Here is a 17,438-nt window from a genome sequence, read left to right as displayed (position 1 = left end):
TGCACGTGCCCCGCCTGTTCTTCCGAGCCAGCCTAGCGGGAAGTCAGCGACGGCGTGCAGCCCAGGCCCTACGGGGCGGCCGCCCAGAGGCCGCGGGCTCTGCGAAGTCTGTTTCGAGAACCACCCAGAGAGCTGGAGGGCAATCGGAAGCTCGGGCGGACGCCGCAGTGCTCGCTGCGCTCGGCACCCGCACGGACCACTGGGGACGGTCCGTCCGCACCGTGCCTGCCACAGTGGACTAGAAGACGGTGTCGTGCTTCTGCTGAAAGTAGGGGCAGGGCTGGGGCACTGTGCGTAGGAAGTCCTGACGACCCGAGCAAACAAGCCGTGCCCAGCCCGCAATGCCCTGGGCCTGGAGTCCAGCGAGGACGACTGACGACGGTAGCGCCGGAGCTGGAGCCCAAGGCGCCCGGACCCGCGCCTCCCGGCTCTCAGGGCCAAGAGCCTCAGAAGCCACCTCTCCGCGGGTTTCTGGCCAGACCTGAACGAGCCCAAAGCCACGGATTTCCAGTCATTATGAATTTGGGGCCCGGGTGGGGAAACGGAGGAAACCCAGCGGCCAGTAAACCAGCTCAAAGTCTCCATTTTCCTCTCAGGATGCCATGTTGTAAAGGTGGTTTACTCCCCACCAGTCTCCCCCATTCGTACACACATCTGCACAACGGAATACCTGGATGCTTCGTGTCATTAAACCTTTAATTACATAAGCGCTTTTCGAAAATCATGCTCAGAGTGGAGATTTTCCAGAGATGCCAGAGTTGGCAGTGGCCACCAGAGCAGCTCAGCCCTCGCCCCCTCTGCCGGCTTGGGGAAAAACTCCACGCCCCTTTGCTCTACGGAGTCAGCGATGGCCCCAGGGCCATGGCAGGGTCGAGCTGTGTAGTGTAGCTAGCTGACAGATTTCACCCAGAGATGAGGCCGGAGCACCAGGAAATGGGTTCCAGGGGACCCCCAGGCATTCAGCTCCTGGCGGGAGGGGGAGGGGGGGGTTCATGGGGCAGGGAGACCTACAGCCCCCAAGGCTTCTCACTCACACCTGGGTCTGGCAAGGAGGCCTGAGGCCAAGCAGCTCCTGCCCTCCTGCCTCCCTTCTGCAGGAGCCCTATGTGCAGACCCCCCGGGAGGTGCCTGCTCCTGTGAATTTCATTCCCATTTCCATGTGCCCTGTCCGGAATCATTCACGTGTGCCCCTCTTGCCCACATTGTCCCCAGCGCTTGAGGCAGCAAAATGGCTCAGAGTTTACAGGTAGCCTGAGCCACTTTGGAGCAGGTTTTTCTGTTCAAGGCTTGGCAGATAAAGGCCCCAGCTTCCAGGAGCTTCTGGAGGTTCACACCCTTGGAGAAACAAGTGAGACGATGCACTAAGTCATGACCTGCCTTCAACACCCAGGGAAACAGACTGGACAGAAAGCTGATACTGAGAAAGTAAAGGTGAAGACAGACCGGGTCTTGTTCCTCTTATGGTGGGACCCTGACTGCCCACAAGCCTGTATCCTTGTGCCATCGGGGGTTATCCCCGCGACTCTCCTTGTATGTGGAAATGGTTTCTAGTGCTGCCACCAGGGCAGGAATCTGGTCAGTCCTGTTTGGTACCCCATCTCCAGCGCCCAGCACCCGGCCTGGCCTGCAGTGGTCAAAAACTCCATATTGAAGTAAGAAAGACCACAGGCGGAGAGCTAGGACAAAAACACCAGCTCAAAGGGCCACCCTGGAAACCTCTGTTCATCACGGTAGCTCTCATTCACTGATGCATTCTATGCTCTCAGCCCTGGGCTGCACATTCTCCCATTTTCCCATCGAATCCTAACAGCCCTAGGAGATAGGTGCTGTTATCATCACCATTTCTTAGGCCCAGGGAGGTGAAACAATTGTCAGGTCACACAGCCCGTGAGTGACAGGAGTGGGTTTTAAACCGAGTTCTGTCTGGTCCCAAAGCTCAGACGTGGTACTGCTTCCAACCCACCACTGAGGGCCCTTAACTGACTCTGATGGAGCCCCGGGAAGGGCTGGCTACCTCTGCCCTCATTCTACACGGAGTGAAACAAAGGTGTGGGGGGAAATGACTCAGGTAATGGATGTGACTCCTTTCAGGGCCCTTTCCCTACACCTTGGTGCCTCCTCCAACTGACCTGTCCAACTGAGAGCCTGGCCTTGTGGCCTCCATCAACCACACTCTGCTACCTCAAAAACATACAATAGGTGTTCCTGGGTGGCTCAGTCGGTTAAGTTTCTGACTCTTGGCTTTGGCTCAGGTAGCGATCTCACGGTTCGTGGGTTCAAGTCCCACACTGGCCTCCACGCTGACAACACAGAGCCTGCTTGGGATTCTGTCTGTCCCTCTCTCTCTGCCCCTCCCCTGCTCATGCGCATTCTCTCTCAAAATAAATAAAACTTATATTGGAAAAAAAAAAAGTACAATAAAACATCCCTAACCCCCTGAAAGCCTTGCCCTCTTAAGTGCCCTCCCTACCACCCCCCCCCCCAAAAAAAAACCCAAAAAGAAAAACAAAAAAAACCTAAAAACTATCAGCTTCTGTCCTCTGGCTTCAGGGAGAGCTCTAGTCAGTTCAGGGTTGTCGCCACCAGGGGGCAGGCGTGCTTACCGTGTGAATGCCCAAGCCAGACAGCATGTAGACAAGGTCCTCAGTGGCCAAGTTTCCTGATGCCCCCTGTGCATAAGGACAGCCTCCAAGTCCTGCCACAGAGGCGTCCACAACACTCACTCCCATCTGGAAACACAGGGGGTTGAAACATGGCTGTCATTGTGGGGACCAGGGCCCTACAAAGCCAGTCTTTGCAAACCTCCCAATCAACTGCTGGCTGAAATTCCACTGAGAGTTATTCTTTCCTTTGGCTAAAAATTCTGTTACTGTTCCTCCTCCTAGTTCATGGAACAGTGTGAATCTTTTTTGTGGACACTGTTTCCTCTATCCCTGGTTCCTTTCATGCTGGACTCCTCACCCTGAAAGGTCTCCTCATGCTCTTCCTGGACACAGACCTAAAGGAAGTACCTCCCACTGCTGAGATTTCAGACCCCTGTTGTTTACTGTGATTCATTTATCCACCCCTCCTCCCCTGCCCAAGGCTGTTCTCACTTCAAGTTGGACCTCTAACCCCAGAAGGCCTTATCCCACAGCCCTGAGTCAGTACTGCCCACTTGCCCCTTTCCCTCTCCTCAAACCTCCCAGACCTTAACCTGGATACCCACAGTGGAGAAAACAGACCCAGAAAGTTAGAGAGTCATGTGGCTTAGAGACGTGAGCTTCTAGGAGATAAGAGGGGGGAAAAAAAAAAGAAGAAAAAGAAAGGAGAAACAAAGGAGAAAAAAAAAAAAACAAAAAAAACACCCAAAGATGGCCCAGGATTGCTTTAGCTAACATAAAGAAATAGGTCAGACCTTGACCAATGTGAAGGCAAGGCGGCTTGCAGTCAGGCACTCAGAACTCTCCTTCTAGGGCTGGCCAGTCCAGGGAATCCTTCTGGGCCAGCCCACAAGAAGCAAACCTCAAGGGAAACCCAGCCTGAGGCCTCGGTTCAATCTTCGGGGAACAGCATGCAAGGCTGCAGCGGAGTGACCTTTGCCTACCCCTACTTCCGGTCTCCTCGTGTGCTCCCCGACAGCCCTGTGCACACTCCCCGGGCCAGCGCACGCGTCCTCCCTGAACCCCGTCTCAGCCTTACAGTGGAGGGCTGCCTAGTCAGCTTTTCACTTCCCTTTTCAACTGCTCACCTCTTCACAGCCTCCGAGCCTCATTCAAGCCTCTTCTGGCAAATCCTCTCTGGCCTTCTTGGCTGGGATGGAGGCCTTCCTCAGCCTTGTGCTTCCTCTCTTCCTGTGATCTGTCATAATGTACGAAGGCTACCACAAAACTCCCTTGGCTGTCTCCCCTAAGGCCCTTTTAGGCGAGGGTCACATGTCTGTGTCCACGGTGGCCAGGCAAGGGCCCGGCACACAGGTAATCAGTGAGAGCTTATTGAAAGAATACATGAACCTAGCTGGCCTGCCACTATGCCCTTTAGGAGAATGGACACAGGTCTTTCTCCCAGGACATGCCCTGATTACCTGCAGGGCCATCAAGGTGTTGGCCAGGGCCTGGCCATAGGTGTCATGGCAGTGGACGGCCAGGGCAGCCACGGGCACCTCATACATGACAGCGGACAGCATGTCCTTCATGATCCCAGGGGTGCCCACGCCGATGGTGTCCCCCAGGGAGATCTCGTAGCAGCCCATGGAGTACATCTTCTTGGTGATCTGGGGAAGCAAGCAAGCAGTACTTGGAGGACACTGGATTCTCCAGGTCCGGGGCCCAAGACTTCAGACGCAGGGATTCTTGGCCTATGCGGAACATCTCCACGTCTGAAACACTAAATTCCTGTCGCATCATAGGCCCCTTACGACTTTCTGAATGGCAGTGACAATAACCTTTCTCCTCACTAGGTTGCTGAGATGTGAGGGAACAGGGCCAGCCGCTGGAGCAACCCCGGGGCTGTGACCCTGTGCCTTCCTCCCCGGCGTGCCTCAGACTTCGGTCCTTCACTTCCTCCGTGTGCCACAGCCAAACACTGGACCCAGGACCATGGGTTCCTGTCACGTAACTTTATCCTCAGCAAGATCTGTCACCTCGTGGGTCTGAGGTGCTAGTTATATACTGTCAATAGAAGTACACAACTGTTTAAACTTTTAGAAGCCCATTTGCAAATCCCTAAAACCACTGAAAATCCAGGGCAGCGTGTGTCCCGCTTGAGGAGACGCTGCCCCACCCTGCACCGCAGAGAAGGTGGAGGGGATGACAGGGCCGGGGACGCAGCGGACGCTCGGCCGAGGTGCGCCAGGGGGATGCAAGGGCGAGCCCCGCCGCCCGGGCAGCAGGCCGAGGACGACCCGTGGGGACGGAGGCCGCAGCGAAGGAGCAGGCTCTGGCGTGACGGACACCGGTGGCCGTCCCAGTTTGCCCGCTCCCTGGCTGGGGGCGCCGGCGAAGGGCTGACCCTCTCAGAGCTTCCATTTCTGCTTCTGAGAAACGGCAACGAGCCTTTGTGGGCTACGGTGAGGACTGGCGGGACCGGCGGCCGAGACGCAGTGTGCGGCCGCCGCCCTCAGCAGGCACCTGCCCGGACGGACGCTTCCCACGCGAGTGGGGGCACAGCAGGTGGGGCTGAGACCCAGCTGCACCATCTCCAACCTGGGCGGCAAGTCGTTCGGCCTTCGTTTCCTCGCCTGAAAAATGGAGTAACGCTAACACGACCAAATTTTCGGGGTGACTTTGAGGGCTAAGGGGCGTGAGCTCTTGGGTGGCTCAGACTCCGTTCCCACACCGTGTTCTTCTCGGTGCTGACTTGGTTACTGCTCAGAGGGCGCCAAGGACGCGGCCTCCCCAACCGCTGCAAGGAACCGCAGGCACCCCGGGGGAGGAGCCTCTCCATAGATCACCTCAATTGTCACCAGTCCACTGACCAGACTGGAAGCCGCACCAGAGGTTTTCAGGCTGGGGCAGAAGGTGGGGGCTTGAGAGAATCCAAGCTGCACTGGGAGGCGGGCCTCCAGGAGCAAGTGCTGGGCTGTGCTCCCAGGGGGAATGAAGGAAGGAGCTGGGTGAACGAACGACATCAGTGACCCACCAGGAAAGGGTGGTGAGGAGGACCTCAGGGGCAGGCAAGGGAGACGACCCTCAGAAAACCCCCGCCCCGATACACACACACACCTCAGCTACTTTAGCCGGGGAGATCTTCCCTTCATAGGGGCATCCAAGCACACAGGAGACATACCTGTGGGAGGACAGGGGAGGTATGGTGTCAGTTCCCCCGAGCTCCTTGGCCAGCAGAGCTGACGCAGGGTCGAGGGTTGCTGTTTCACATACACCCCTGGAGTGGGGCAGGTCAAACGTCTGGGTGAAAGGCGAATTCAAGGATGTGGAGTCAGAACGGTCATGCCGTGTCACGCCAGGAGGGGGCAGTGGAGAGCCAGGGCAGGGAGGGGACTAAAAGGCGCTGTTCAGGAAGTTGGGGCTGCTTAGGCCTGAGGAGAGAAGCCAGAGAACAGCCGGGAGAAGCCGGGAGAGGGCAGTATGACAGGCCCCGGAGCCACAGGGTATGCGGCCCCTACTCACAGGAGGGGGCCAAGCACAGATGAAACCCAAGTAGGAACAGAAGGGCTGGGCTGGCCTGAAGGCCAAGGATCAGCTGCTCCGGTGAGCTGCTGGAGGATTCATACGTACACTCATTTACTCAACTGCTATCTACTGAGTTGCCCACTAAGTGCCAGGCACTGGGTCATGTGGTGAGCAAGACGCCAAGGTCCCTACCCTCACGGAGTTTGTTTCCAGTTAGGGAGAGAGCCAAGAAAAGGGCAACCCAAGGGGTGGATGTGATCATCTCTGAGTGACTGCTGTGAGGGGAAGAACGGGGAAAGTGACAGGAGCAGCTACAGGCGGTCCATGGCAGCCTGGGTGGCCCGGGGGAAGGGGGGCGGACCTCTGGGGCTGTGATGTGGGAGCTGGGGGCGGGGCAGGAGAGCTGCTGGAAGAGCATTCCAGACAGAGAGAAGAGCGGTATGGAGGCCCCAAGATAGAGGAATGGGGGTGTTCAAGCCACAGAACAAAGGACAAACAGCCAGGGCTCACAGAGCAAGGGGCAAAGGGCAGCCTGTGGCTGGAGAGGTGGGCACAGGCCTGATCATGGCGACTTGCAAGCTGTGGGAAGGAGGCTGGGCCTCTGGACCTTGGTGGGTTTCTGTTCCCACCTGCCCTGTTGGAGCTAAGGCTCCACTAAAACCTTAGAGTCTAGCACACTTTTCTGCATGTTAGAGGCATAACAAATGTTTGCTGGATAAACAGTTTCTGCCTCAAAGATCTCAGTGCATTTTCCCAATTCCATTGCCTGCCTTGTTCTCCAATCACTGCCAAGCAAGGCGAAGAGACAAGATATGCTGGGGAAAGAGCACAAGCTTGGAGTCAGGCAAACCCCACGAGGCCCTGCTTCCCCATCCACCCATCCACCCATCCACCCTTTCCTTCCTGAGCACCCCCGAGCGCTGGCCCTGGGCTGCGGGAGGGAGGGGAGCCCACCAGGGACTTCAGGATGTGGGCTCTGCCCTCACGGGGAGCATAGTCTAGCGGGGGTGGGAGGCGGGGAGAAGCTAACACGCAACTAAATGTTATGTCAGAGGATGTCTGGGGGGCCATGGGAGCCTAGATGAGGGGCACTAACTCCAGTAGGGGGGACAGAGAAAGCTTCCTGGAGGAAATGGCCTCCCAGAGGGGATGTGAAGGGTGAACAGGAGTTAGGACGTAGGAGCAAGAGAGTTCAGTCTATGGAAAGCACATGGAAAGGCCCAGAGGCCAGACAGTGGGAGCATGTGACACAAGGAAAGAAGCCGCAGTTGGACTGGAATGCAGCATACAGAGGAAGCAGGACTGGACGGGGAAGTGAACAATGATGTTGCAGAGAGAGGCAGGGTCTTGTAAGCCTGCTGAGAAGTCCAGGGTTGGGAGTCACTGAAAGGTTTTAACCAGGGAGTGAGGTGATCGCTTCTGAAAGAACACTCTGGCTGCAGTGTGGACAGTTATGTGACCTCACAGCACTCCCCAGCCTTCCTGAGCCAGTTTTGTCATGTGGAAGTAGGGACAATCTTCCTTGCCGAGTGACTGTGAGGTTAGATAACACGTGGACAGTGCCTGGCACTCCTGCCGTTAAAGATGTGATGTTGGGGCGCCTGGGTGGCTCAGTCAGTTAAGCGTCTGACCAGCTCAGGTCATGATCTCACAGCACAGTTCTGTGCTGACAGCTCAGAGCGTGGAGCCTGCTTCAGTGTCTGTGTCTCCCTTTCTCTCTGCCCCTCCCCGCTCACACTCTGTGTCTCTCTCAAAAATAAACATTAAAAAAAAAAAAAAAAAAAAGATGCGATATTGGAGGGATGCCTGGGTGGCTCAGCTGGTTAAACGTCCAACTTCAGCATAGGTCATGATCTCATGGTTCATGAGTTCAAGCCCCACGTCGGGCTCTGCATTAATGGTGAGGAGCCTGCCTAGGATTGTCTCTTTCTTGCTCTCTGCCCCTCCCCTACTTGTGTGCGCACACATGCTCTCTCTCTCAAAATAAATAACCTTAAAAAAATACATGTGAGGTTGGAGACCTAGAGGCCGAGGGGATTCTTCCGACACGTGAGAGGAGAGGGTGGTGGAGCCAGGATTAATCTGGCCTCCGCAAACCCCAGTTAGCGTCCTGTCCTGTTTGGAGAAAGCACTCGCCAGGATTTCTTCTGACCACATCTGCTTGAGGAAAGATGGCTAGGTGTGCAGTGTGGGCTGCCTGCACCCAGGACAAGGAGTCTGTGGGGAGGAGGGTGTTGAGTCAGAGGCTGGCCCCATTCCAGAATGGTGCCGAGGGAAAGGCACTGATGTGGTCTCACTCACCCGCGCACAGGGATACCAGCGGCCCGAGCCGCCCTCAAGATTTCATCAGCGCGCTGTAAACTCTCATCAATGGAGCAGTTGGTGTTCTTCTTAGTGAACTGCTCCGAGGCAGCTCCAAAGATGCTCACTTCCTTGGCTCCAGCAGCAACCTGCCAAGAGCCGGGTGAGCTCCTTTCAGCCTTTTTCCCTTCGAGGAACACCAGCTTGGCAAACACTCTGGTCTTATGGCAAATTTTATAATATATGAATATTATGGGTTGAATTGTGTCCCCCCACAAAAGATTTATAGAAGTCCTAATCCCTAGTACCCCAGAACGTGGTTTTATTTGGGAAAAGGGTGGGTGTGTAAGTAATCAGTTAAGGGGCGCCTGGGTGGCTCAGTCGGTTGAGCGCCCGACTTCAGTTCAGGTCATGATCTCGCGGTTTGGGGGTTCAAGCCCCGTGTCCTGCTCTGTGCTGACAGCTCAGAGCCTGGAGCCTGCTTCGGATTCTGTGTCTCCCTCTCTCTCTGTCTCCCCCCGCCCCCCACTCACACTCTGTCTCTCTCTCCTTCAAAATAAACATTAAAAAAAATTTAAAAAAAAAAAGTTATCAGTTAAAATGAAGTCATACTGGTCTCTACTTCAATAGGACTGGTGTCCTTCTAAGACAGAGGCCATGTGAAGACACACACAGAGGAAATGGCCGGTGAAGACGGAGGCAGAGAGAACAGAGTTGTCCTCCCAGTCCTCAGAAGGAACCAACCCTATTAACACCTTGATTTCACACTTTTGGCCTCCAGAGCCGTGGAGAATACATTTCTGCTGTTTTAAGCTGCCTAGCTTTTGGTATTCTCTTATGGTAGCCCTAGGAAATTGACACTGTGAATTAGATATTCATTTAAAAAGACACCACCACCTGGGGTGCCTGGGTGGCTCAGTCGGTTAAGCTTCTGCCTCTTGATTTCGGCTCATGTCACGATCTCGCAGTTTTGTGAGTTCGAGCCCCGTATCAGGCTCCGCGCTGGCAACACGGAGCCTACTTGAGATTCTGTCCTTCTCTCTGCTCCTCCCCTGCTTGCACTCTCTCTCTTTCTCAAAAATAGAGAATTAAAAGCTTAAAAAAAAAACCCACCACCACCCATGGCCTTCCCCCAAAGGCCAACACTACCACTGCCATCACCACCCTGCAAATCACCCTGAAGGACAGTTTTCTGCCTAAATTCAGAATCAACATCCCCAATGATGCTTTTGTCCTAACTTGTAAGAAAGTTAGCAGATACGAGCAACCACTGTGGGGAGCACGATGCCCTTTCTCTAAAGAGGAAACGTGTATTAACAAGAGCTAACATTTATTAAGCACTTACCTTCTACCAGGCTTTTGCTAAGCAATATAGGTGCATTCTATCCTCTGAAATCCTCCCAGCATCAGGTAACCATGATTAGCCCTATTTTACAGGCCGAACCTGAGGCTCAGAGAGATTAAGTAGCCGGTCAAGATCAGAGAGCTGGGGGTGGCAGGGCCCGGTCTGTCTGACAGTGCTCATCGTTACTGGAGAAAGCCCTTCAGACAGACATCCCACAACAGGAACTGGGGCTCAGGGACAAGACGGGGACCGATGCTGTCTATCTCATTTCAGAGGCCCCCGCCATCAAGCTAGTCTCTTACCGCTGCCTGGAAGCCTTTGATATTTGGGGTCAGGACCGGGTAGTTGATGCCAGGAAATTTCTGGATGCCCTTCAAGACTTCAGCATTGTCAGCCATCTGGGAGCCAAAGGAGACAATGCCAGGTCACTGCCAAAGGCAGGCAGAGAGCTCAGGTACAGAAAGCGTTTTTATCACAAGATCTTTGTTGTCCAGAACCCCTGGAAAAGAAGTCCTTTTGCAGAGCCGCGTCTTCCCAGTGCTTTTCTATTTGTTTTGCACTGATGGGCCAGAAGGCTCCTCGGTGCAGGTAATTCCCCCAATTTCTCCATATGGCTAATACTGTCAGCTTTACATAAGCAGGAAAAGCAGCAATGACGCTACCAGCCATTTAATGAGAACATACTCTGTGTTATTTACTACTCAGGTAAACAGGATCTTTCTTCCCACTTGACTGTTTCTGTGAAGCAGCAGTTGTCTTTCCCTTTTACAAACACAGACACCACATCTCTAGACAGGTCTAGAGATTCTAGACTTCCAGAGCCAGAAGAGACCTGAGAGGTCACCCTCAACCTGGAGAGGGGAAGACCTCACCAAGAGCCCCAAGCAAGGAAGGGGCAAGCCTCCTCCTTATGTTCCTGTGCTGCACCATGCTACTAGAAGTCACCTGAGACCAAGCCAGAGATCAGGAGACGTCTGTTCCCAACTTCTACCTACTTTCAGGGCAAATGCAAAACTTTACACCTCTTTCATCTGAGAAACGCCTGTTACTGAGGGCTGGGGCTCACCTGGGGAACCCACTTGGGGGACACAAAGCTGGTGGCTTCTATAACAGGGAGTCCTGCTTCAGAAAGCATGTCTATCAGCTTGATTTTTGTAGGAGTAGGCACAATATTCTGTAGAGGAGACAGAAACACCAGAAAAGACAGGTTAGCAAAGCTGGGAATACAGTGGTCTCAAAATGCAGTGCCCGTTAGTTCAAAGCTCTGCTTAAAGCATGCACTTCACATTGGGGCGCCTGGGTGGCTCAGTCGGTTAAGCGTCCGACTTCGGCTCAGGTCACGATCTCGCGGTCCGCGGGTTCGAGCCCCGCGTCGGGCTCTGGGCTGATGGCTCGGAGCCTGGAGCCTGCTTCCGATTCTGTGTTTCCCTCTCTCTCTGCCCCTCCCCCGTTCATGCTGTGTCTTTCTCTGTCTGAAAAATAAATAAACGTTAAAAAAAAAAAAAAAAAAAGCATGCACTTCACTATCTCAACTTCTAAGCATGAATGAGTTCACACGTAATCCTTGCCAGTAGGTGGGGCACATCTTCAAGTTCTACAGATAGCATTTTGCAGTGGAGGCAACTTCTCGCCTGAAAAGGTGTAAATATTTACATGGAAATGATAATTTTTCTGCCTTAAAGGCTTTTTCTTAACTGTTAATTCATGAACCCACCATAAACAAATTGAGATCAATGTGCGATGGCTCGAAAGGGCAGAGATGACTAACTCTCTGGGTCCCAGGAGATGGGGCCCCTAAAGTATCACACTGCCCCCTTTTCCACCTCCCAACTGGCTCAGGGCCTCATCCTCACATGGTCAGCCTACTGCTTCTTTCTTTCCCTCCCCCACCTCGCCTAGTTGCTCCACTAGGTTCTATGGATCCCCCTTTCCAAATCCACTATCATTCTCCCATGTATATTACGGCATGGTCTCACTCTACCAATTCATCCCACAAGGAATCCTTCGAAAACAGTCTCTATTGTTTCACTCTCCTGCTCAAAAGCCTTCTATGGCTCCTTAGTACTTACAGGTTTAGGTAAAAAACCCAAGAACTCAGTCCTTCTCACCAGGCCCGTCCACCCCAACCCCCTAATTTCTCTCCCATTGCTTTACCTTAATTCATTCCGTAATTTTTAAGAGCCCTCCATGTTCCGGGGATTGTGCTAGGTGCTAGGGATACAGCAGTGAGCAGAACAGAAACGATTCTGCCCTCACAGAGCTTACAGTTTATTGTCAGAAATAAGCTCTCACTATTAACACTTGGCTTTTCAAAAAGAAGAAAGAAAGAAAGAGAAAGAAAGAAAGGAAAGGAAAGGAAGAAAGAAGGAAAAAAAGACATTTCTGATTGAAAAAATAATACATGATTATTTCAAAAAACATGCCAAAACCAGAAGAAAGCCATCCTTAAAATCTCCCAGAGATAACAACGGTAACACCCTGATAATGTAGCTTTCTAGATCCATGTAATCCAATACATTAACACTAGCTATATGTGATTATTTAAATTGACATTAATTTAAGTTACATAAAAACAAACTTTCAGTTCTCCAGTCACACTAGTCACTTTTGTTTTTTCTTTCTTTTCTTTTCTTTCTTTCTTTCTTTCTTTCTTTCTTTCTTTCTTTCTTTCTTTCTTTCTTTTTCTCTCTCTTTCTTCTCTCTTTTCAATGTTTACTTATTTTTGAGAGAGAGAGAGAATGGGGGCACATGTGTGAGCAAGGGAGGGGCCAAGAGAGAGGGGGACAGAGGATCTGAAGCAAGCTCTGTGCTGACAGCAGACAGCCCGATGCGGGTCGTGAACTCACGAACCATGAGATGATGACCTGAGCCAAACTCGGACGCTTAACTGACTGAGCCACCACAGCACCCCACGTTAGCCACATTTCAAGTGCTCGATCGCCACATGTCCAGCACAGCTCACATCTACGACATTTCCATCTTCACAGAAAGTTGTACTGGACAGGACAGTTCTAGACTCTTTTCTAGGTAGATGTTCCCACACACATATAAACTTTTTTGTTTCTTACGTAAAAGTGTAAGATTAAAGAATATACATATTATCTTATCATCAGCTTGAGTCACTTAATATACACCTATATTAGTAACAACTTCATAATCCATTTTATGAAGTCATTTAAGTACTTGATCTAACATTCCCCACACTGAGCATTTAGGTGGTTTCCAACTGTTCTGTTGTTACAAGGGGGTTGGAAGGAACATGTCTAAGGCTAAATCTTTGCATGTGGCCTTCATTACTTCCTTTGAATAAGTCCCCTTGCGTGGAATTGCTGGATAAAAGGCATGCTCTCACCTTCACTCTACTCTCCTGCGGTCTGCCCCACTGGGCCTTGAGATGTTCCCCCTGGGGACACCACACCTGTCGCTCCACCAATTTAGATTGCTTTACCGTCACAGGTGCCTGCCCGGCCTCCTGGACTTTGGCTGGGACAATCGTGTCTTGCATAGCTCTGTCCATCCCGGCTGTGCCCACCACAGGGAGCTCTTACTGCTTGAAAAACCTCTTTTGGATGATTTCCATCTTTACCTTTTCATTTTGTAGTCCATCTCGGGCACCAACTTCCACAATTTTCACTTGCTTTGGGAAAGTATCCGCAGAAGAGGTGCTGACCTTTGGTTTAAAAGAGGAAACAAAAAGTAACCAGAAGAGATTGTCCCAAGTCCCCAGGGGAACAGATCTAAAAGAATGGATCCACCTTCACTGAGACAAGAAGCAGTATTTCTCACTGAACAGTAAATATTTCTCACATTTGGTTCATTTTAGAATTGAGAACAAAAAGAACAAAAATGTTTCACTGAGGAATGGGCAAGAGATTCACGCTCCCAGTAAAAGTCCATTTCCAACTGTCTGTCAGCGGAGCATTTAGGTTGTTTTTTACACAAACCTATTTGCCCCTCCTAAACTTAGAAATCCCCAAACAGAACTGTTTAAATTCTCCTGAAGCCCCATCTGACTTCATGCTTTCTCAGTAAAAATCATCACATACATTCTACTGCTTAAGCCAGAAACTTGACTCATCCCCTGACCCCACTCACCATGGGCTAGAAGGTTATCATTTGGCTCCTGCTAATCCCAGTGAACTCATTACTTGTTTCTACTGTCCCACACCCCCCCACCTCCCAGTGAACCCATTACTTGTTCCCACTGCCCCACCTTCCCCAGTGGGGTAACTACACTGCAGTCCCAATGGCCTTCCTCCCACAGCAGGGCCTCGAGGGTTACTGTTCCCTCTGCCCCGAATGCTCGTCCACATGTGGCTCCTTCTCACCTTTCAGCCAGATGAGCCTCTTCTGACCACTCTTTGTAAAGCTGCCAATCCCCTCACCCTCATCATTTTCCACATCAAAACAGTAATTCCTTCAGAGCACTGCAAATAATGCCTACTCAATGTTTCCCCCAATAGAATATAAGCTCTATGAGGCTCAGTCTCGACCTCCACTCCATCCCTTGTGTTTGGCACTGTGCTTGGCACACAAAGCAGGCACTCATTAAAAAGTTACTGAAACAACAAATAAATGCATGAAGGGGCATAGCTGCCCCAGAGGAGGGCAATTACTAGGTATGGGGAGTAGTTAGTCTTAGACTTCGTGGGGTTGGGGGATAGAGGAGGACTTGTTCTGTTAGTCATAGGCTGGGTGATGACAAGGAAGGGGCTTGAGGGGAGAGGACACCAACAGCTGAACACATTAAAAAAGTCCTTGAGTCTCCTCCATTTAAAGTCTGCCCCAAATCTTCCTCTCCTTACCACCAAGTAATAAACAAGGCTTTTCTCCCCTCTCTCCTCTGTTCTTCTTCTTTTTTAAATTTTTTTTAATGTTTATTTATTTTTGAGACAGAGAGAGACAGAGCATGAATGGGGGAGGGGCAGAGAGAGAGGGAGACACAGAATCGGAAGCAGGCTCCAGGCTCTGAGCCGTCAGCCCAGAGCCTGACGCGGGGCTCGAACGCACAGACCACGAGATCGTGACCTGAGCTGAAGTCGGACGCTCAACCGACTGAGCCACCCAGGCGCCCCTCTCCTCTGTTCTTCTTAATACTACAACTCTTCAAATTAACTTCGTGTTACCATAATTAATCTGGATAAACATACTGCAATGAGGCCGCGGGAGAGAAGTGCACTGGGTAATCTGCTGAGGATCGCCAACTCCTGAAACCCTTAAGGAAGGAAACATTCCCTGCTATGAATCAGCTAGAACTTGAACAACTCACCTGAACTGGCCTTGCTTTTAGTCAGAGACTAAGGCGATGAGCCAATGAATTTCATGAAGTCAATAGGCTAGGTTGGAAGGTCTCTGCAAGTTGAATGTCACTACAACAGGGATGTTCAGCCTATGCTAGTCCATTGCCCTAAATGGATCCCATTGGAATGTAAGCTGCATGAGGCAGGGACTTTGCTTTATCCATTGCCGTATTTCCAAGGCCCTGGGACATAAACGGGTTTGACAAATAACTGCTGGATGTTGTTGAAAGCACGCAAGACCCGCTTCCAGTGTCCTTTTACTAGAAAAGAACAGACTCAATTCCACTTCCTTCCCCGTAACAACTCTTCACATAATAAAATAATAATCCACATTTATTAAGCATTTAATATTTGCCAGGCACTCATCAGCGCCTTTTACACATTAACCCATACCATCCTCTCAACCTCATTAGGTCGGCCTATTACAATCTCCTGTGAAGCCCAGAGATTAAATAACTCTCCCAAGGTCAGATGGTTAGCTGACCCACTGATCGATATCTGAACCTGGCAGTGTAGACGTACAACGCTTGCTCTTAACCCCTAGGCCACATTGCCTCTTTGCCACTTTTCTGTCTCCCCCCCGCCGCCCCGCCACCAGTCTGGTTAATCACCCAGTTCATTCCCTCTGTACAGCTCTGCCCAGAGATGATCTCCTCTAACCACAGAAGTCCTGGGCCAAGCCTCCCAAGCTACGGCATACCGGTACCAACAGTTAATAGCAACTGAAGTCCAGCGCTAACTTCAGGGTCAGTACCGCACTGAGTACCTCCATGGCAGGGACTATCATCATCTCAAGTCCGTACAGGAAGAAGCAGCCTCAGAAAGATTAGCCAAAATCACACAGCTAGCAAGTGAAGAAGTCTGACCTTGAACCATCTGCTTCTGCTCTCAACCCTATGCTAGTAACCCCACGAAGGGCCTATTACCACCACGTCGGCACACCAGGCATTTTTTTTCACAGCACGTTGATGCCCACCATCTCATTTAATTTTATTTTTCAAGTTGGAAGCACCATCTCTACTTTACACATTAATAATTGGTAGGGGTGGGTGGCCTAGCAGACATTAGAGTGGTCTTCCGAGGGGCCCGCTGCCAAGACAGTGTCATTTTCCCCACCTTACTCTTCTAACTCTTCCTAAACAATCTAAGGCAAAAATAACACAACTGACTTATCCCTTACCATGACCTAAAACAATGTCAAATGCTTTACCTACATTTTCCTTCCACTCCAAAGAACCCTGAGGTAATGTTTACCCAAGTTATAGACGAGAAAACGGAGGTTTAGAGAGTAAATGATTGTCACTCAATTTAGAAAGGGGCAGAACCACTGGGCACCAGAGCTCTAACTCTAACCAAAACAATTTATTCAACCCCTTATTCAGCTAGGTCTCCTACACTTTCCCTCCGCTCACTGAGCAGGAACATCAGGCTCGAATATGCCCAAAGTACGATTCCAAGGGAATCACAAATAGTCTTACGCGATCCCAGTCCTACTTGGCACGCTAGGATGGCTCTCCAAGCGTCCCCAAATGCAACCAGAGCTGGCAATGCCGGCGGAGGGAGGGCGAGGGCCTTGCTTTCTCCGCTCGGAACTGGAAGGGTATTCGTGACTTTCGCTACTGAGAAGCCTGGCAAGGTCGGAAGCTCGGAGGGACGAGGTGCTAGGGTCGCCGGGAAGAGGCCCAGATCTCCATGACCCGGGCAAATCGTTCTCTATCTCCGGGCCTCAGTTTCCCTGTGCCCCTCAAGGGATTTGGGCGGGACAAAGAGGATCCATGACTCCAAGGCCCTCCTCCCGACGGTGGCCTGAGGAGCTGTCCGGCTTCGGCTCTCAAAGAGCAGCCGCCACGGGCCAGGGCCCCGAACCCGACCGTCACGGTGCCTGCAGGGCCACCCCTCGGCGGGCCGGGGCACTTACAGCCCGGAGAGACGCCAAAACCATCAGTCTCCGCGGCAGGACCTTCCTCATTGTCGCCATCTTGGCCCAGCTTCCCCCGCGGACCTCGGCTGAGTCTCACGTGACCGCCAGCCGCCAGGTGGGCGTGCCCCTGCCTTTGGGGCGGGGCTTCGGGTGCGGCGGAACGACACCCTCAGCTGACCCTGTTTCCAGTTTGTTTTTCTTTCTTCTGGCCTGCTGTTCCTTATCCATTACGTTTTCTGAGTGCCTTCTACTTGCCATGGCGAAGTGAGGCTAGGACTATAAAGATGAACAAAAATTAATCAAGGGGTTTGGAGTCTGGGAGCTGTAGGAAGACATTAATAATCACATAAATAGTTGCATAATTACTACCTTTAACAGTAATCACGAATACCCTTCCAGTTCCGAGTGGAAAGTAATAAGATGAAGCATTACTATTTGCCATGCCCAGGTTTGAGTTCTTT

The 17,438-nt window shown here is 51.7% G+C and overlaps 1 protein-coding gene across 2 annotated transcripts; it reads right to left on the bottom strand.

Moving 5' to 3' along the window:
- Positions 1 to 675: 675 nt before the first annotated feature.
- HMGCL (3-hydroxy-3-methylglutaryl-CoA lyase) lies at positions 676 to 17,105 on the bottom strand. 2 transcript variants are annotated; one of them, XM_058718658.1, is made up of 9 exons: positions 16,975 to 17,105; positions 13,343 to 13,426; positions 10,823 to 10,930; positions 10,059 to 10,154; positions 8,412 to 8,560; positions 5,703 to 5,766; positions 4,064 to 4,252; positions 2,604 to 2,729; positions 676 to 1,335 (listed from the first exon to the last, which is right to left on the bottom strand). In XM_058718658.1, the coding sequence occupies exons 1-9, from the start codon at positions 17,032 to 17,034 to the stop codon at positions 1,234 to 1,236; spliced, it is 978 nt and encodes a 325-aa protein (XP_058574641.1). In that variant the 5' UTR covers positions 17,035 to 17,105; the 3' UTR covers positions 676 to 1,233. The 2 variants fall into 2 exon arrangements, with proteins under 2 accessions (XP_058574641.1, XP_058574642.1); XM_058718659.1 differs by lacking the exon at positions 16,975 to 17,105 and adding an exon at positions 15,026 to 15,573.
- Positions 17,106 to 17,438: the final 333 nt, after the last annotated feature.

This window comes from Neofelis nebulosa, chromosome 2, assembly GCF_028018385.1.
Source record: "Neofelis nebulosa isolate mNeoNeb1 chromosome 2, mNeoNeb1.pri, whole genome shotgun sequence".
NCBI classification, from domain to species: domain Eukaryota; kingdom Metazoa; phylum Chordata; class Mammalia; order Carnivora; family Felidae; genus Neofelis; species Neofelis nebulosa.
This window is presented reverse-complemented; position numbering and strand designations above follow the sequence as displayed.

Excerpts from the sequence above, each read along its gene's own strand:
- HMGCL (XM_058718658.1), bottom strand. The coding sequence starts at position 17,034 with ATGGCGACAATGAGGAAGGTCCTGCCGCGGAGACTGATGGTTTTGGCG. Across the intron at positions 13,427-16,974 it reads TTTTGGCGTCTCTCCGGGCT|GTCAGCACCTCTTCTGCGGA; the intron begins GTAAGTGCCCCG and ends TTTAAACCAAAG. Across the intron at positions 5,767-8,411 it reads GCTGGTATCCCTGTGCGCGG|GTATGTCTCCTGTGTGCTTG; the intron begins GTGAGTGAGACC and ends GTCCTCCCACAG.